This window comes from Diachasma alloeum, unplaced genomic scaffold (assembly GCF_001412515.2).
Source record: "Diachasma alloeum isolate Michigan unplaced genomic scaffold, Dall2.0 Dall_scaffold_00364, whole genome shotgun sequence".
Lineage (NCBI taxonomy): Eukaryota > Metazoa > Arthropoda > Insecta > Hymenoptera > Braconidae > Diachasma > Diachasma alloeum.
In genome coordinates, this window is record NW_021680503.1 from 706611 (window position 1) to 723981 (window position 17371).

The 17371-nt window shown below is 35.0% G+C and overlaps 1 protein-coding gene across 1 annotated transcript in view; it reads left to right on the forward strand.

Moving 5' to 3' along the window:
* LOC107041372 overlaps positions 1 to 15024 on the forward strand; it is a 189280-nt gene extending 174256 nt beyond the window's left edge. Inside the window, exons 12-17 of the mRNA XM_015261895.2 lie at positions 6584 to 6702; positions 10000 to 10175; positions 10285 to 10449; positions 12010 to 12289; positions 14142 to 14283; positions 14383 to 15024. Of these exons, the coding sequence (XP_015117381.1) occupies positions 6584 to 6702; positions 10000 to 10175; positions 10285 to 10449; positions 12010 to 12289; positions 14142 to 14283; positions 14383 to 14590 (1090 nt within the window). The 3' untranslated portion in view covers positions 14591 to 15024. The remainder of the gene's footprint in view (positions 1 to 6583; positions 6703 to 9999; positions 10176 to 10284; positions 10450 to 12009; positions 12290 to 14141; positions 14284 to 14382) is intronic.
* The last annotated feature ends 2347 nt before the right edge of the window (positions 15025 to 17371 follow it).

Here is a 17371-nt window from a genome sequence, read left to right on the forward strand (position 1 = left end):
GGGGGGGGGGGGGGAGTGTTGCAATTTTTTTTAGGCCATTTGTCCGGTCCATTTCTTGAGGGTTTTTATCGTGTTTTAGGTTGGGCGAAATTTGGAGGGTTTTCGTCATTAATTCACGGAGAGAAATATTCAATAAAAATTACGTATATTTTCCGTAATTTCGGAGCGAAATGTGGTTGTAGGAAATTTTACGAAACTGTCATGGAATTTTTTCCAGAGCGATCCGTAATTTTTACTGAATATTTCTCTCCGTGTAATTTAATGTTTTATGGAAAAATCAAAGGCAGCTGTGAATTTTGGTTCAATTATTTTGTGAAAATTGGTAGAAATCAAGGAAATTCAAATTAATGCATTCTCGATTTTTTAATTCAGCGTATTATAGAGCTTACGGATGTCTGAGTACTTTGGCTATTTTTTCTTGGACATTTTAAAATGATTTTATATTATTTCTATATGATACCGTTAGAAAACATTTTAAAAATTTGAAAAAAAATTAGCAAATGTACTTTTCGAGAAAGATTGGTGAATTAAAAAAATTTGCAATTTATGAAAATTACGAACGTTTTCTACAAATAATTTATAAACAATCAATCTTTCATCAAAAAAATCACTTGTTCGGAATCGTAAAAAATTTATTCAAATTCAGAATTTTACGAGAAATCGATTTCGTCCCTAAAAAATCAGGTTTCCGAAGGTTTAAACAGTTTCAATTATTTATTCTTTTATGAACAACGAATTTCAAAAAAATAATAATTCTGTGAAAAATGTCATTGAAATGACGCTGACAATTCATGATTTTTTTTCTAATTTTTCTCACGGAATTTAATTTAAGAAAGTTGGGAAATTCCCGTCTTCCTGCTCGTCAAAAATTCGGAATTTCATAGAAAATTTATTGGAATCTGAAATTTCATAATTGATTTCCCTCTAAAACGAATTCAATGAGACTGTCTGGAAAAACAAAAACGTGAAACGTTCGCCTGAAATGTCTATGAAATTTCAATTTTTTTTCAAACACCCTTTCTTTGACAATTTTATTGTCATCTAGGAGATTCATAGACTGTTAAAAAAATTTGTCTGTAATTTTTGCTACAATTTTTGAAAACTTTTATCGAATTTAATGACCACTGAAATTTCAAGGAATTTCCTCATTGAAAATTCCGAATTTCGTGAAAAAATCAAAGAGAACTGTAAATTTCAGTTCCATTTTCTCTGAAAATTCAATGGCATCTGCCACTGAATATTCACATTAGATTAGAAATTCAAATAAATTAAAGAATTCTCGACTTTATGCTTTTTAAAGTTCCGGAATTTTACTGAATTTTCAGTGAAACCCGACATTTCATTATTTTTCCCCCTAGACCGCATTCTGTGTCACTGTCCTGAAAATTAGTAGTCAACTATCCACGAAATTTCATTTTTTTCTAACAGCATAGGTGAGAAGTCCATTGTTTTTATCCCTAATTTATACAAAAAAATCCCAAGAAGTCACCGGAAATTTCATCCAAAATTTTGTTAACAAAGCGATATCAATTTAAACCCGATTAACAAATAAAGAATGCTCCGTCGTTTCTGTGGATAAGATTCCATTCCATTTCCCTCATCATCCTCAGAAGCTCCCACGATATTCCGCAAATTGGGATTACACATGCCTGCACGATACGACTCGAGAGCGAGTGTTCCGCTCCATCGTGGACAGATTATTACTGAATCCATCGTGGAGACTTTTTATTTCCCCTAGTGACACAGAGCCCCCGCACACACGCGATATTCCCGAGCTGGATGGAATGATTCTCCATGACTGTAACGACCACAATACCAGTGGCACATCCAGCTTCTACGCTTTGATGCACAATTCCCGGAGTAAGACCCGGTGAGCCCGAAGGCACAAAGGTACATGCTCCCAGTCCTTTGCCAAATAGAACGTACTGTACTCCCTGCTTCATGTATGACGGGGTCCATAGGGATGGTAATGAACATGGATTGTCTCGCCTCAAAGGCGAGTTCATTACACAACACTCAAATCAACGACAAGAACAAGTTTTTCTCTGTGACCCTTTTTTTTCATTCTGAGGGGAGTTGGGAAAACATGCATATCTGCTGGGGAGGATGATGGAGATACTGGATCACTGCCAACGTGATCTCTTGACTTTTTCCGAATGCGCGGAGAGAAAAGTTATTCTTTGAACGACACAATGTTGCACTTGATGTTTGAGGCTTATTTTTCATCGGAATCAAGTGGATCTTATTCACATCCAGTTATTTCTTTTTAAAGGGAGGACAACAAATTCTTTCATGAAAATATTCATCTCGGAGATGATAATAATTCCCCCATTCGGTCGGACATCACGTAAACGTTCAGGTGAACGTTTCATGTTTTTATTTTTTTTAATTCTTTTTAGGAGGAAATAAATTATGAAATTTCAGATTCCACTAAATTTTCTATGAAATTCCAAATTTTTGACGAGCAGAAAGACGGGAATTTCCCAATAATAATTTGTAATAATTGTCTTTATTCATGAAAAAAAGCATAAAGAGAAAAAAATCCACGTGAAAAAAAAAACTATTCGTTGTTCAATTTTTTATTAAACTCCTAATTTTATCGAGTTATAATAAAATTATGTTCCTATGGAGCCCCAATTATCCCTCAGATACGTTTTCATCCCCTATTTTTTCGAATGTAAGGAGAGAAAAGTTATTCTTTGAACGACCCAATGTTGCACTTGATGTTTGAGGCTTATTTTTCATCGGAATCAAGTGGATCTTATTCACATCCAGTTATTTTCTTTTAAAAGGAGGAAAAAAAAATACTTCCATAAAAATATTCATCTCGGAGATGAAAATAATTGTCTTTATTCATGAAAAAAGTAAAAAGGAAACAAATCCACGTGAAAAAACTAAACTATTCGTTTTTCAATTTTTGATTCAACTCCGAATTCTATCGAGGTCTAAAAAAAAGTATATTCCTATGGAGAGAACTCTCAATCGATACTCATATACGCTTCCATCCCCTATTTTTTCGAATGCGCGGAGAGAAATGTTATTCTTTGCACGAAACAATGTTACACTTGATTTTTGTGGCTGATTTTCCATTGAAATCAAGTGGATCTTATTCGCATCTAGTTATTTATTTTTGAAACCATGAAAAAAACTCCTTAATTAAAAGATATTCAGCTGGGAAACGAAAGTAATTGTCTTTATTCATACAAATTGCAAGTGATGCCAGTGGAAGGCCTATCGAGTTAGTCCCTCTTAAAACCAAAAAAGAACTCTTCAACTAAAAAAAAAATTGTTTCGAAACTGAAAATAATAAACTTTATTCATAGAAACTGCAAGTGATGCAAGTAGAGAGGAAAAATCTACGAGAAGAACACAAAACTATTCATTTTTTAATTTCTAATTTAACTTCTAATCCCAGTGAGTTCTGAAAAAAAATAATAATGCTCGTATGGAGATGCAATCAATACTCAGATACGCTTCCATGTCTTATTTTTTCGAATGTGTGGAGAGAAATGTTATTTTTTAATGTTATTTTTAAACGACACAATGTTGCACTTGATTTTTGTGGCTGATTTTCCATTGAAATCAAGAGGATCTTATTCACATCTAGTTATTTCCTTCTAAAACCATGAAAGAAACTTCTTAATTAAAAAATATTCACATGGGAAGAAAAATAATTGTCTTTAAAATTGTCTTTATTCATAACAATTGCAAGTGATACCAATAGATGGGCAAAAAATTCCCTTCTACATAAAGAGAAAAAAATCTTTGAAAAATACGAAACTATTCTTTTTTTTTTATTCTTGATTCCCCTTTTAATTCTATCGAGTTAGTCCCTCTTAAAACCAAAAAAAACTCTTCAACTAAAAAAGGTTTATTTCGAAACTGAAAATACTAGATTTTATTCATAGAAACTTCAAGTGATGCGATAGAGAGGAACAATCTACGAGAAGAACACAAAACTATTCGTTTTTTAATTTCTAATTTGACTTCTAATCCCATTGAGTTCTGAATAAAAAAAATAATGCTCGTATGGAGATGTAATCAATACTCAGATACGTTTCCACCCCCTAACAAGACAATTCCTCTGAAATTTCCATCGACTGCACCTCAATATCCTCTCAGCATGTCATTTAAAAGTGTGAATCCGCACAATGAGAACAGGAGAAAAAAAATATTATATGTGAATATGGCATTTGGATTCTGATCAAACTCGTGAATATTCAGTGTGAGTATTTGAGTCCTCGACATGGAATTTAATATGCCGTCTAGGGTACGGAAAATGGGTACACAGCGTGAGAGAGAGGGGGATTTTTTTTCTCATCGATCCCTTTGGTATGTCGTTGGTATGTGTCACAAACAGGGTGAATTTTTATTCACTCGTACCCTATTCAGCGATCTTGCATTCATGACAAGAGTACCCTGTTTGCATAAGTATAACGTACTGATGATGTCGAATGAAAATTCTTTAAGTTATGGAATATGAAATTTTTATCCGCTCGGGAGTTGAAGAATCTCATCTGCCAATTTAACAAATAAATCATTCATCTTTGAACCGACTGTAATGTTTTTTTTTTTTATATTCCGGCCCTTTCTGCCCTCTGATTGGCTAATCGGCTCTATCCAACCCTATGCATGCGACTGTGGATTCTACACTGCACCGCATTCGCACTCCTATAGAACATAGGAGTAGCATGGGAAACCCCAGAATACCCATGCCGGTACAGGCGGTCACTATATTAGCGACCTCCCGCTCGCCGGAGCCTCCGGTTGAAAAACTCGATTCCACGGGGAATCGAACTCACAACCTTTCGCACACTAGGTCGCACCTAGCCGCTTCGGCCACCGACGTCGATACTGTAATGATTAGGTGGGTGAGGTGTTGCTCCGGCGGACATCCAAGCTAAGCAGCGTTGAGCTGGGTTAGTGATTGGATGGGTGACCGCTTAGGAACACCTCGCTCGCACAAAAATTGCGGGCGGTAGGTACGGTGTAGCGGTCGGGTGTCTCCATCTAGTCAGTGTGACAGATGGATATATTAGGGCACTGCACAATCGGCCGGCTGTGCGACTGGGGTTTTACGTGGTTTCCCGTGCAGTCCTAGCTCGAATGGGGCACAGCTAAGAGTAAGACGGCCATGATACCGCAGATAACAATAGAAGGAAAAAGAAAGGAGGGGAGGCGGGCTAGAGGAGGGGTTTCAAATCGAGAATTACTTCAATAAAACCTATGAAATAGAAAAAATAAAAAAAAATAAAAAAATTCATTCATCTCTGAATTAATTAACAGAACAAAAGCCAAAATTGTCGTTTGATATTTCATTTTTTCTTCACGAATTGTGGAATATTTAATCTTCATCCTCAATTTGTGTTGAAAAATCTGATTAATTAATCGAATTAATTTTAATTTATGTACGAATACATAATTTATTTTTATATAACACAAAAAAATATTCACAATTATTTTTTCGATATTTGCGTTATTTTCTCACGAATTTAGAAAATAATAACTACATCTTCATAATTTTTTGTAGATAAAATTTTCAATTTTAAAGTGAAAAAGTATTCAAAATTGCTACTTTGACATTTATGATTTTTCTTCACAAATTGTAACATCTAATAAAAATCCTTCAAATTTATAAAATATGACATCTTTACCCTCTTGTTGATTTGAAGACCGTCATCTTCATATTTTTTTATAAATAAAATTTCATATTTTAAACAAAAAAAGTATTTAAAAAATTAACTTCAGAAATCATAAACATCCCAAATCTCATTCCTTAACAATTTGATCAATAAATTTCCAAAATTCCAATACAGCTGTAAACCTCCCCAATTGTCAATTCGACACATGTAATTGTGAATCCCCTCACCAAAAAATTCGCACCGAGACATTTCAATTTTTCTTCACAAATAATAAAATCTAATAAGAATCCTTCAAATTGATAAAATATGACACCTCCCCGGCCGGGCCAAAATTCCACACCAATTTTTCATCACAATTTTCCACATAATATTCAACTGAAAATTCAACACAATTTTCAAACCGAATATTCCACGGAATTTTCAACTGAAAAATCCACTCCACATTCAACATTCCCTGGCTGAAGGCCCTCGGACGATGGCCACGTTGGCAAGTTAACCCTTGCATCGAAAAACCGGTGAAATTTGAAATTTTTATGACACCTCTACCCTCTTGTTGATTTGAAGAACTTCATCTTCATAATTTTTTATAAACCAAATTTCAACTTTAAAAAAAAAAGTATTAAACGAGATTAATTTGAGAAATCGTAAAAATCCCCAATCTCATTCCCCAACAATTTGATAAATAAATTTCCAACCCCTGAAAATGACACTAAACCTCCACAATTGTCAGTTCGACGTGTGATTTTTCATCCCTTCACCACAAAAATTCGCACCCAACCATTTTTCCTCACGTACCATTTTTCTCTCCCCCGCCGAAAGTCATATAGCTGAACTCGCGTTTTCATACGAATTGCTGTACTTAAACCACGATCGTAAACCTCTTCCCTGGCATCCGGCACGGCATACACATTTTTCCTCGAACTCACGTTTTCTTTTTACAGGTACACAGAGACAGAGCATTACTCCTCCACCGGCAGGGATATGACGGTTGTTTTGCGACGAGCATCAAACAAACCACCCGATGAAGAATTCATGGATGTCGCTTACTATTTTCACGATGGTAAAGTTGTTCTTTTATATACTTCATCCCCCGCCCCCTCATATAAAAGTCATCATGACGGCAATGGTAAAATGCCGGTGTTAAACCTGATACCTATATTTAAGGCGCTCAATACCCCGCGAGAGTTATGTATTTGTTAATGCAAAGTGTCTGAGATACATTTTTTTCTCCTCATCCTTAAGGAGATAGGTATGGATTTTCGCCAAGTGCCACGTCAGTGAAAAATCGCAATGAAACAAGGGGGAAAGCTCTTTTCATCGAACCGTGAATTCAAGTCTCAGTGTAAAAGAATATGATGGAGAGAAAAAGCTGTACTATATTCTCCTCTGTATTCCTGTATTTGGTCTGAGGGATCAACTGAGTGTGAGATAAAATGGGCTGAGGCACTTTTAACGTGTCAATAACCTGCGTACGTTTAAGAATACCATCCACTTCTTCAACAACTTTTCTCTCAAAATAAATCCTCCGCGTTTGAGGATTGTGTGTTGCAGGGAAATTGACGTGGGGGAACATTTTTCACCGTCGTAATCTTCACGGTTGTACACGAAAATTTATCCAAAAGTATTTCACCCCCACGTTTCCCTATTCGAGATGTTTTTATTTTTATTTTTCGTCCCTTTCGGACACGTCTTCATCCTCTTGTTGAGGAGACGAATCTCATCTGAATTACGAAAACGAATGCGAAAGTAACTTTTTGGCATCGGTGATATTCCCAGCACTGTATTCTTTTATTTGGTCTAGAGGACCAACTGACTATGAGATAAAATGGGTTGAGGCACTTTCAACGTGTCAATAACCTGGGTTACTTCTTCAGCGACGTTTCCTTCAAAATAAATCCTTCCCCTTTTTATGATTGTGTGTTGAAGCGAAATTGACGTGAGGAAACATTTTTCGCGTTTCTTTATTCGAGATATATTTGTTATATTTTTATTCCTCTTTCTTCTCTGACACATCTTCATTCTCTCGAACTGAAAAGTCTCATCTACTAATTTTCACGCGGAATTGTTTCACATTTGTGATACACTCACCCCTGCATTTTTATATTTAGTCTAAAGGACCAACTGACTATAAAATAAAATGCGTTGAGGCACTTTTAACGTGTCAATAACCTGCGGACGTTTAACAATACCATCCACATCTTCAGCAACGTTTCCTTCAAAATAAATCCTCCCCTTTTTTTATGATTGTGTGTTGAAGCGAAATTGACACGAGGAAACATTTTTCACCGTCGTAATCTTTACGGTTGTACACTACAATTTATCCAAAAGTATCTCCCCTGAGTTCCTTTCTTCGAGATATATTTATTATATTTTTATTCCCCTTCCTTCCCCGACACATCTTCATCCCCTCGTGGTGAAAAATCTCATCTACTAATTTTCTCGAGAAATTGTCTATTCCCCATTTCTCTGTACTCACCCCCGCATTCTTATTATTTGATCAAAAGGATCAACTGTGTAGGGGATAAAATGGGTTGAGGCACTTTTAATGTGCCAATACCCTGCGTAGGTTTGACAACACCCTCAACATCTTCAGCAACGTTTCCCTCAAAATAAATCCTCCCCTTTTTTATGATTGAGTGTTGAAGCGAAATTGACACGAGGAAATATTTTTCACCGCCGTAATCTTCACGGTTGCAACTAAAAATTTAACCAAAAGTACACTAAAATTTAACCAAAAGTATTTTGCCCAAGTTCCTTTATTCGAGATGTATTTATTATATTTTAATTCCTCTTCCTTCCCTGACACATCTTCATCCTCTCGAAGTGAAAAACCTCATCTATAGTCAGACTAAAATTTATTTTCCCTTTGAAAAGTGGTGTTTCAGTTGTCTTCATTAAGAAATCAACAATTCAACAATGGAATTAATTTAATTCGACTATTTAATTGGACTATACTAATTTTCTCGCAAAATTGTCTATTTTCCAATTATCACTCCAATTATTACTCACCCCCGCATTTTCATTATTTGATCAACAGGACCAACTGTGCAGGCGATAAAATGGGTTGAGACCCTTTTAACGTGTTAATACCCTGCGTACGTTTGACAACACCCTCAACATAAATCCTCCTCATTCTTATGATTGTGTTTCGAAGCGAAATTGACACGAGGAAACATTTTTCACTGTCGTAATCTTTACGGTTGTACACTACAATTTATCCAAAAGTATTTCCCCCAAGTTTCTTTATTCGAGATGTATTTATTATATTTTAATTCCTCTTCCTTCCCTGACACATCTTCAGCCTCTCGAAGTGAAAAACCTCATCTATAGTCAGACTAAAATTTTCTTTTCCCTTTCCAAAATCGTATTTCAATTGTCTTCATTGAGAAATCAAAATTTCGTTAATGGAAATCACAGAAAACTGTGGCCTGAGATTACGTTTCTGATAGAAGAGAAAATTTAGTTGGACTATACTAATTTTCGCGAAATGGTTTATTCCCCATTTGTGTGTACTCACCCGGGCATTCTCATTATTTGATCAAAAGGACCAACTGTGCAGGCGATAAAATGACTTGAGACACTTTTAATGTGTCAATACGGTGCGTACGTTTGACAACACCCTCAACATCTTCTGTAACGTTTCCCTCAAAATAAATCCTCCCCATTTTTATGATTGTGTTTCGAAGCGAAAGTGATACGAGGAAACATTTTTCACCGTCGTAATCTTGACGGTTGTACACTACTATTTATCCAAAAGTATTTCCCCCAAGTTCCTTTATTCGAGATGTATTTATTATATTTTAATTCCTCTTCCTTCCCTGACACATTTTCAGCCTCTCGAAGTGAAAAACCTCATCTATAGTAGGACTAAAATTTATCTATGAGAAATCAAAATTTCGACAATGGAAATCCCGGGAACCTGTGGCCTGAGATTACGTGTCTGATAGAAGAGAAAATTTAGTTCGACTATACTAATTTTCGCGAAATGGTCTATTCCCCATTTGTGTGTACTCACCCCCGCATTCTCATTATTTGATCAAAAGGACCAACTGTGCAGGCGATAAAATGACTTGAGACACTTTTAATGTGTCAATACGGTGCATACGTTTGACAACACCCTCAACATCTTCAGCAACGTTTCCCTCAAAATAAATCCTCCCCATTTTTATGATTGTGTTTCGAAGCGAGATTGACACGAGGAAACATTTTTCACCGTCGTAATCTTCTCGGTTGTACACTAAAATTTATCCAAAACTTTTTCCCCCTCAGTTTCTTCATTCTCTTCTCCAATCGAGATATATCTATTTTCATTCCTCTTACCTTTCTCTATTTTTTCCCTCTCTTTTCTCTTTCTCAGAGAGGGAGGGGGGCACTCTACGGCCCTCGAGTGCCTGTGACGTCGAGTACTACGGTCTGAGCTCACCAAAGGAAGGCTGGGTGGTGCACCCTATTTCCAGGCTGTTCACCCTGCAAGGCTCCGTCAAGTGCAAACACCACTTCATTCCAGCCGCTAACCAATCGGCGATTCTCACGGTACCGTATAACCATAAACTACCGAGAATCCCTCGAGAAGTGATAATTGTCTTTGGGGCACTTGAAATCCTGCTGACAGGCTTTCTTATCGATGATTTAATATTTCAAGGTGGAGAATGACAGTGCCAAACGGGCAGCCAGCAATCTCTGCGTTACGCTTTGCGGAGACAGTGGGTGCAGGTGCATGAGTGACAGACCTCTGGATACCATTGATTATCTGCAAGTTGGGTCGGAACCTGGACACATCATTATGTGCCTCTGTGGGGATTACCAGGTGATTGGAGGACATTTTTTAAAAGCAATTTCTGGAAATTATTTGTTTACTTTGTGATTACTTTGTAATTATTGAAAATCATTTATTTACTGTATAATTAGTTTGTGATTATGCTTTCTTCAAAGGTTAATTGATGGTATTTATTATTTCATTTGTATATGCAGAATTAAAAAATTGATTTCAACCCAGAAAATAAAATTTTCCAATGCGTAAAACATTTGAATTTTTTATTTATAAAAATAATTTTTTTATAATTTCAGTAGAATTGTGTGATGAACATGGGGCCAAGAATTTCCCCCAAGTTCTGTTATTTGAGACATATTTATTTCTATTTTTCATCTTCATCCTCTCGAGATAAAAAATGTCATCTACTAGTTTTCTTGCGAAATTAACTATTTCACATTTGTGATAGATTCATCCCTGCATTCTTAGATTTGATTCAGAGAACCAATTGAGTATGCGATAAAATGGGTTGAAGCACTTTTAACGTGTCAGTGACATCCATTATTTCATTTGTCAATTTGCGGAATTAAAAAAAATTATTTCAACCCAAAAAATAAAGTTTTCCGAAGCGTGAGCCCTTTGAATTAGCTATTTATGAAGAGGATTTTTTTCTGTAATTCCAGTAGAACTATAATGTGACAAAAATTTCCAAAAAGTCTATCAAAAATTTCAAACACAATATTTTCACACGGTAATTCACTAAAATTTATCCAAAAGTATTTCCCCTAATTTTTTTCATTCAAGACCTATTTATTTCTATTCCTCTGCCTTTTCCGACATATCTTCATCCTTTCGCGGTAAAAAATCTCAACCAATTTTGTCGCGAAATTAACTATTTCACATTTGAGAGCCATTCACCCCTGCATTCACATCTATTATTTCATTTGTAAATGTGCAGAATTGAAAAAAAAATTGATTTCCTCCGAAAAAATAAAGTTTTCCAATTTATTTATAAATTACTGTGAGAGATTTTTTGAAACCTAAGTAACAGATTCATTTGAATTTTCAATATTCGGAACTTGAATTCAATTTCAGACTAAATTGCTCATAGAATTTCTGATTTATCTTGGAAATTCAATAAAATTAAGTTTTTCATGATAAGTGATCATTGAATTTTCAACGACAATTGGGATTTTCACACCTATCGCGAAAATTTAGCATTACATTTATTTGAAATTTCAAAAGATTAAAAATTCAGAAGAAAAATGGCCTGAATTTTCACGATTTTCAGTAACTTTCATGGTCGTATGTACCTGAGAAATCAAATTTAATTGAATATTCAAGAAAATTGACTGACTTATCAATAACAAAATCAACCTAAATTCCATGTAAATTATTCGTTGTTAAAAATTTCACCATTTTTTACTTGAAATTTCAAGAGTAATTTTCTAACAGTGAATCCTTTTTTGCGTCATTCCAATAAAACGACAACACGATAAAAATTTCCAAAAAGTCAGCCGGAATAAAAATTCATGTTCTCAATTTTCCACGAAATTCACCTCTCCATCAAATTTCCTCGTCCCCCAAGCGCAGACCATTGACTGGGATATTTTCCAGAATTGGCTACCCCTGAAAATCCGAAGTTGGACACCCCTCTATATCGAGTGGTCTCGCTCATCAAGATCAGGCTTGGGTTTCAAAGCCAACTACAAATTTGCTGAGAGTGCTTACTGCGGCGATCATTCGACGCGAAAACCGGAGGGTATGATACGCGCCGAGGATCTCAGTGTACCCGGTATCTCGAGTCTCAATCAGTACTATCAACAAAAGTGCATGTGGATATTGGATTCGTCAATCGACAGACAGCTCATCATCGAGGTTGAATCATTCCAGGACAGTGAGTATTTACTTGAATAAATAGCCACACCACGATAGTGTGTCAATTCATCATGAATCGCTGAGTCTTCCCATTGAGTAAATAAACGATACTATTTCCGGGAATAATTTGGCTGCGTTACGTATAAATTCGTCCAATAATCCCGGCAAATTCAACGATAAACTCCCCAGCATTTTGGTGGGGTAAACAATTTATCGAAACGTTATCTCAAATTCACGAAAACGAGATTGGGCAAAACGTTTATTATTCAGGGGGGTGGTGGGCCCAGGAGTGGAGACCTGTGTGTGTGCATCCCCCACTGAATGTGTAGGGGGGATCAACCGTTAACGCTACATGTATGCAGTGTATAAACTATATAGGTTGACATAGCAAACGATACGGTACGAATAAATATACTGTCGTTCATTCCACTGCCAGGGGTTTTCCCTCGGAACAACCAATTAAGGGTGGGCGTCGGCAATTAATTGCTACCGACAGTCGGGGATAGATAACGAAACGACCAGCAAGAATGAGGAAATAAGAGAAAATGTGGAAAAAGGAGTCCTACGAGTATCGAGATACGGGAGATTGATTCATGGGATATGGGCAATGTTAACTGGAGATTTTTAACTTTAATTGAATTTGGAAAATTCATTGTGAGATCATAGTCATGGAAATGTTTACAATTTATGGAGGGAAATAAAAACACATTTATTTATTTGTGTATTTAGTTGTTTATGGAAGAACCGACAGCCGAAGCCAATAAGAGGTTCAAGAAGATACATGCATCGGTTGAAACAATGAGTCAAAGATCTTATATAAGCGCTTTTTTTTTTATTTGAAGCATTCAAACCATTTGGTTTATTCTGCTAAAAAAAAAGATTTACAAAAATACAAAATATTCAATTACATAACAATACACCTTATATATAGTTAACATTTTTACAAAGTTCTTCAGTCGTTATTACAATTTTCATGTTTTTTTCAAATGTTTAATCCACTGGAGGTCAAGGAGGAATCAATGTGTAACAGGATTTTCCTGTTCAAATTTCTCAGGAATACGCTGATTTTATATAAGCGCTTTAATAGTCATCTTCATTAACACATAAAATAATAAAAATTGAACTCTATTTACGTTTGTGTTAATTATTATTTCTGCTGTAATCTTGAGGCGATTGAAGTAGTATTGATGGCGAAAATAAAATGATCTACATTGGCAGATTGACACAATTAAAACTGATCTTAAATTATCGAAAATAATTGACACAATTTCGTAATACGGGAAGTAAAAAATAAATCGAATGATATTGTACATTAATAGAATTACAGTTCAACGGGAGCAAACTTAACTTTATATTTACATTCCCAAAATCGTTATGACATCTGATGACTATCATTTTACGTAATGAGAGGGCTCAACAGCCACGAGAGATTGTAAAATTCCACTTCTCTATTCAACAAATTCTCCCCCGATCCCTAAAATATTTTCTCCCATTCTTTCGTGTCACTCTAGTGACATGTATTATATTTTATGAAAGACGTTAATACAACTCTGGATACTGTACATATGAAACAGAAGCTCAAAAGGTATGAGACAACATTGATGGGATATTGGCATGACATTGAATCCTCATTTATCATTGTAATTTCATTTGCTCCCGTCCAGTTGTTCCCCAGATTTTGTTCTCATCCTCAATCAAATAATCAACAACTATTTTATCATAACAATGACTCTCAATGATTCTCTAGAAAATCACATAGTAAACAAATTCATTAAAAAAAATGTTAAATCCTCCCTGAATGATATTTTCTAAAATACCTTCGGTATAAAAATCAATGAAATTCCATAGAAAATACACCCTTCAATTTCCAGGACCCTGTACAGCCTGGAACTTGACGATACACGAGTACAAGAAGACCGGTGATCCCATTGGCCAGAGACTGCACACATTCTGCTCACGCGATAGGCATAAAAATTTCACCCTCCCCTGGAAAATGAACACCGCAGTTGTCAGGTATAAAATGCGATTTCTCCCTTCGTCTTATCATCTTTGAAATTGAAATAAAAAAAATTTTCTCGAGAAAACTTGAAGCTCTCTCACACTCTGACACAGATTGCAAGCGCTCGGCAGAACGGCGCCTCAGTACGTGATGAAATGGCGAAGTGACACAGTTGTGGCGAATACACGAAAAAGTGGCCCCTCGCCAGCACCAAATTACGTATCCGGCACGTCAGTGGCGGTACTCGTTAATCATCACTCCTTCCCTCTGCTTTTGTCAACCTCGTTGTTATTATTTTTATCGTGTTATGACAATGTCTGAATTATCGTGGGGTGTCTAGTGTACATAGGGGAATTTCTCTTGCCTGCGAATAGGGGAAAGAATTAACGAGTGGACAATTTTATCGAATCAATTCATTGAATTACTGTAAATAATATAAATAAGGAGGTAGGGAAGTTTTAATTGACAGTGCTGGCATTAATTTCTTGTATATAAAATGTAGATTAATAGAATTTGTACAGAATACATTGAATTTAAATAATGGGTAATGTAGGGTGATGGAGAAAAGTAATGAGAAAATTTATAATCGGGGGTGTAAGGCTAGAGAAACGACGAATTTTGGCGAACGAGCTTGGGGTGCCTCTGCGCCACAATTTGCTTACGAGGAACATCAGTTATTCCAATGCAATCCGAATGAAATGAAAGTCTGCCAAAAAGGTGCGCTGAAAGTCCACAATTCAAGAAAATTCCAGACCACACGCACGAAAAAATTTAATAGAAAAACCTATCGAATTCGTTAGAAAATTCTATTGAATTTCTATTCAACTTTCTATTAGTTTTTGACTGATTCTATTGACATGTTCAATAGAAAATATTCAATAGAAAAAGTCAACAGAATTCGATTTTTCTATATATTTTATTCTTTTCATATATTTTCTATAGAATTTGCTCGACTCAAATTTTCCTAGTTTTTTTCATTCTATTTTTCTGTTCTTCTCATCAAGAAAATCAAACGAAAAAACTTCGAAAATTTGAGCCAAGGAAATTCTGTAGAAAAAATCTCAATAGAATAAGTTCCATAGAAAAATTGAATTCTATTGACGTTTTCTACTAAATATTTTCTATTGAACATTTCAATAGAATCGGCCAAAAACTAATAGAACAGTTCAATAGAAATTCAATAGAATTTTCTAACGAATTCGATAGGTTTTTCTATTAAATTTTTTCGTCCGTGCATTTCACCTTTTTGGGGGGTCATTAGCAGTGATGATTCAACTCCCGCCGCAAACAATGTAATTTGAATTAATAAAGTCCTGGAGTTAAATAGACTGATGTCCCTGTTATCTGCTATGCAGTCGTCTACGAGGGATTTCATAGAAAAATCTGGGGAATTCACGAAAAATTCTATTGGAAGTTTCTGTTAGTTTTTGATCAATTCTGCAGAATTTGAAAAAAAAAAAAACAAAATATATAGAATTAAATTTTTTGTACAACTTACTGGGGCATTTTCTGTAGAAATTCTTTTGCTCAAATTTTGTTTTGTTTGATTTTTTTAAAGAATTAGAAGAAAAATAGAGCGAAGAAATAGCAGTTCAATAGAAATTCTGTAGAATTACTTATTGAATTCACCAAGTTTTTCTATGAAATTAATTTCGTACGTATCCATCGATGATTGATCAGAGATAAAGAATTAACAGAAAAATCTATCGAATTAGTTAGAAAATTTTATTGGATTTCTATTGAACTTTTAATAGAAAAAGTCAATATAATAAGATTTTTCTATATAACGTCTATTGAGACATTTTCTATAGAATTACCTCGGCTCAAATTTTCCAAGTTTTTTGTTGAATTTTCTTGCTGAGAAGAATATAAAAATAGAATGAAAACCAATTTAGAAAATTTCAGCCGAGTAAATTCTATAGAGAATATTTCAAGCGAATGAGTGATATAGAAAAATCAAATTCTATTGACTTTTCCGAAATCCAACACAAACTTCTAACGAATTCGCAAAGTTTTTCTTTAAATTTTTTCGTGCCCGATTGGATGAAAAAATTCATCGATCATCGCCGGAAATCAATGGGGGAAGGAAGAAGAGATGTCGAGAAATACGGAATAGTAGATTCTCACTATTACATGTACGTATTAATGAGTACAGGAAACCGAAAAAAAATCCACGACAGACTACTAGTGAGTACTGACCGATCGATTAAAAGGTGACGGTGGAGATACGAGGCTGAAGCTTCCATAAACCTAAAGCTATTTTTTATGATCATTTAATTTATCCTCTTTTTCATATTTTTTATGGTGAAAATGCTATGAAATGTTTTATTATCAACCGATGTATACATATAGATAGTGGCTTCATAAACTTTTAGAGCACCATTTTCATCAAAGTACTCTTCAGCTCTTTATACATTTTCACAAGAGGCGATTTTAATAGACATATCAGCACTGATAGAGATGAATGAGTTTTTCAATGATCGAACAGTTATTTATTCGAAAAAAAGGTGCTCACGAACCGATTCACTGGAATTGAGATGATTTTTTAACGAATGGAGAGGAAGAGGATTTGAAAATTTGTCTCGTTCCCAAACCGTCCAGAATAACAATGGAGAATATTGACACAATTTGATAAAGAAATGAATATTTATATTTACGTGTGTTTTGACCTCGTCACAACAATGATGAAAGTCTACAGGTAATTTTATTGTTCACGTCGAATTGTTCGATGCTGATGCAGAAAGATATGTGAGATATAATTGAAAGAGAATTTGTTTTGTTTGTCATCTAAACATCGAAATTGATGAATAAACCACAGCCTCCAGATAGCCGGAATTTTAGATCGATGCAATCTAGAAAGCATTCAGCTCTCGGTTAAATGCTTTTTAAATTGGGTAAAAGAGAAATAAAAATCTAAATAGAATTCGAGAGAGAGGGAGAGAGAACGAGAGAATTGCGTATGAATTGAGGGTACTACATGTTACATGTATTAGTCGTGTATATTTAAGTAAACAATAGTCAATTGTTTTGCATAAAATATTAATAAAAATGGAATGACAACAGTGATATCTTGTTAATTGTGTTTATTAATGAGTCAACTGG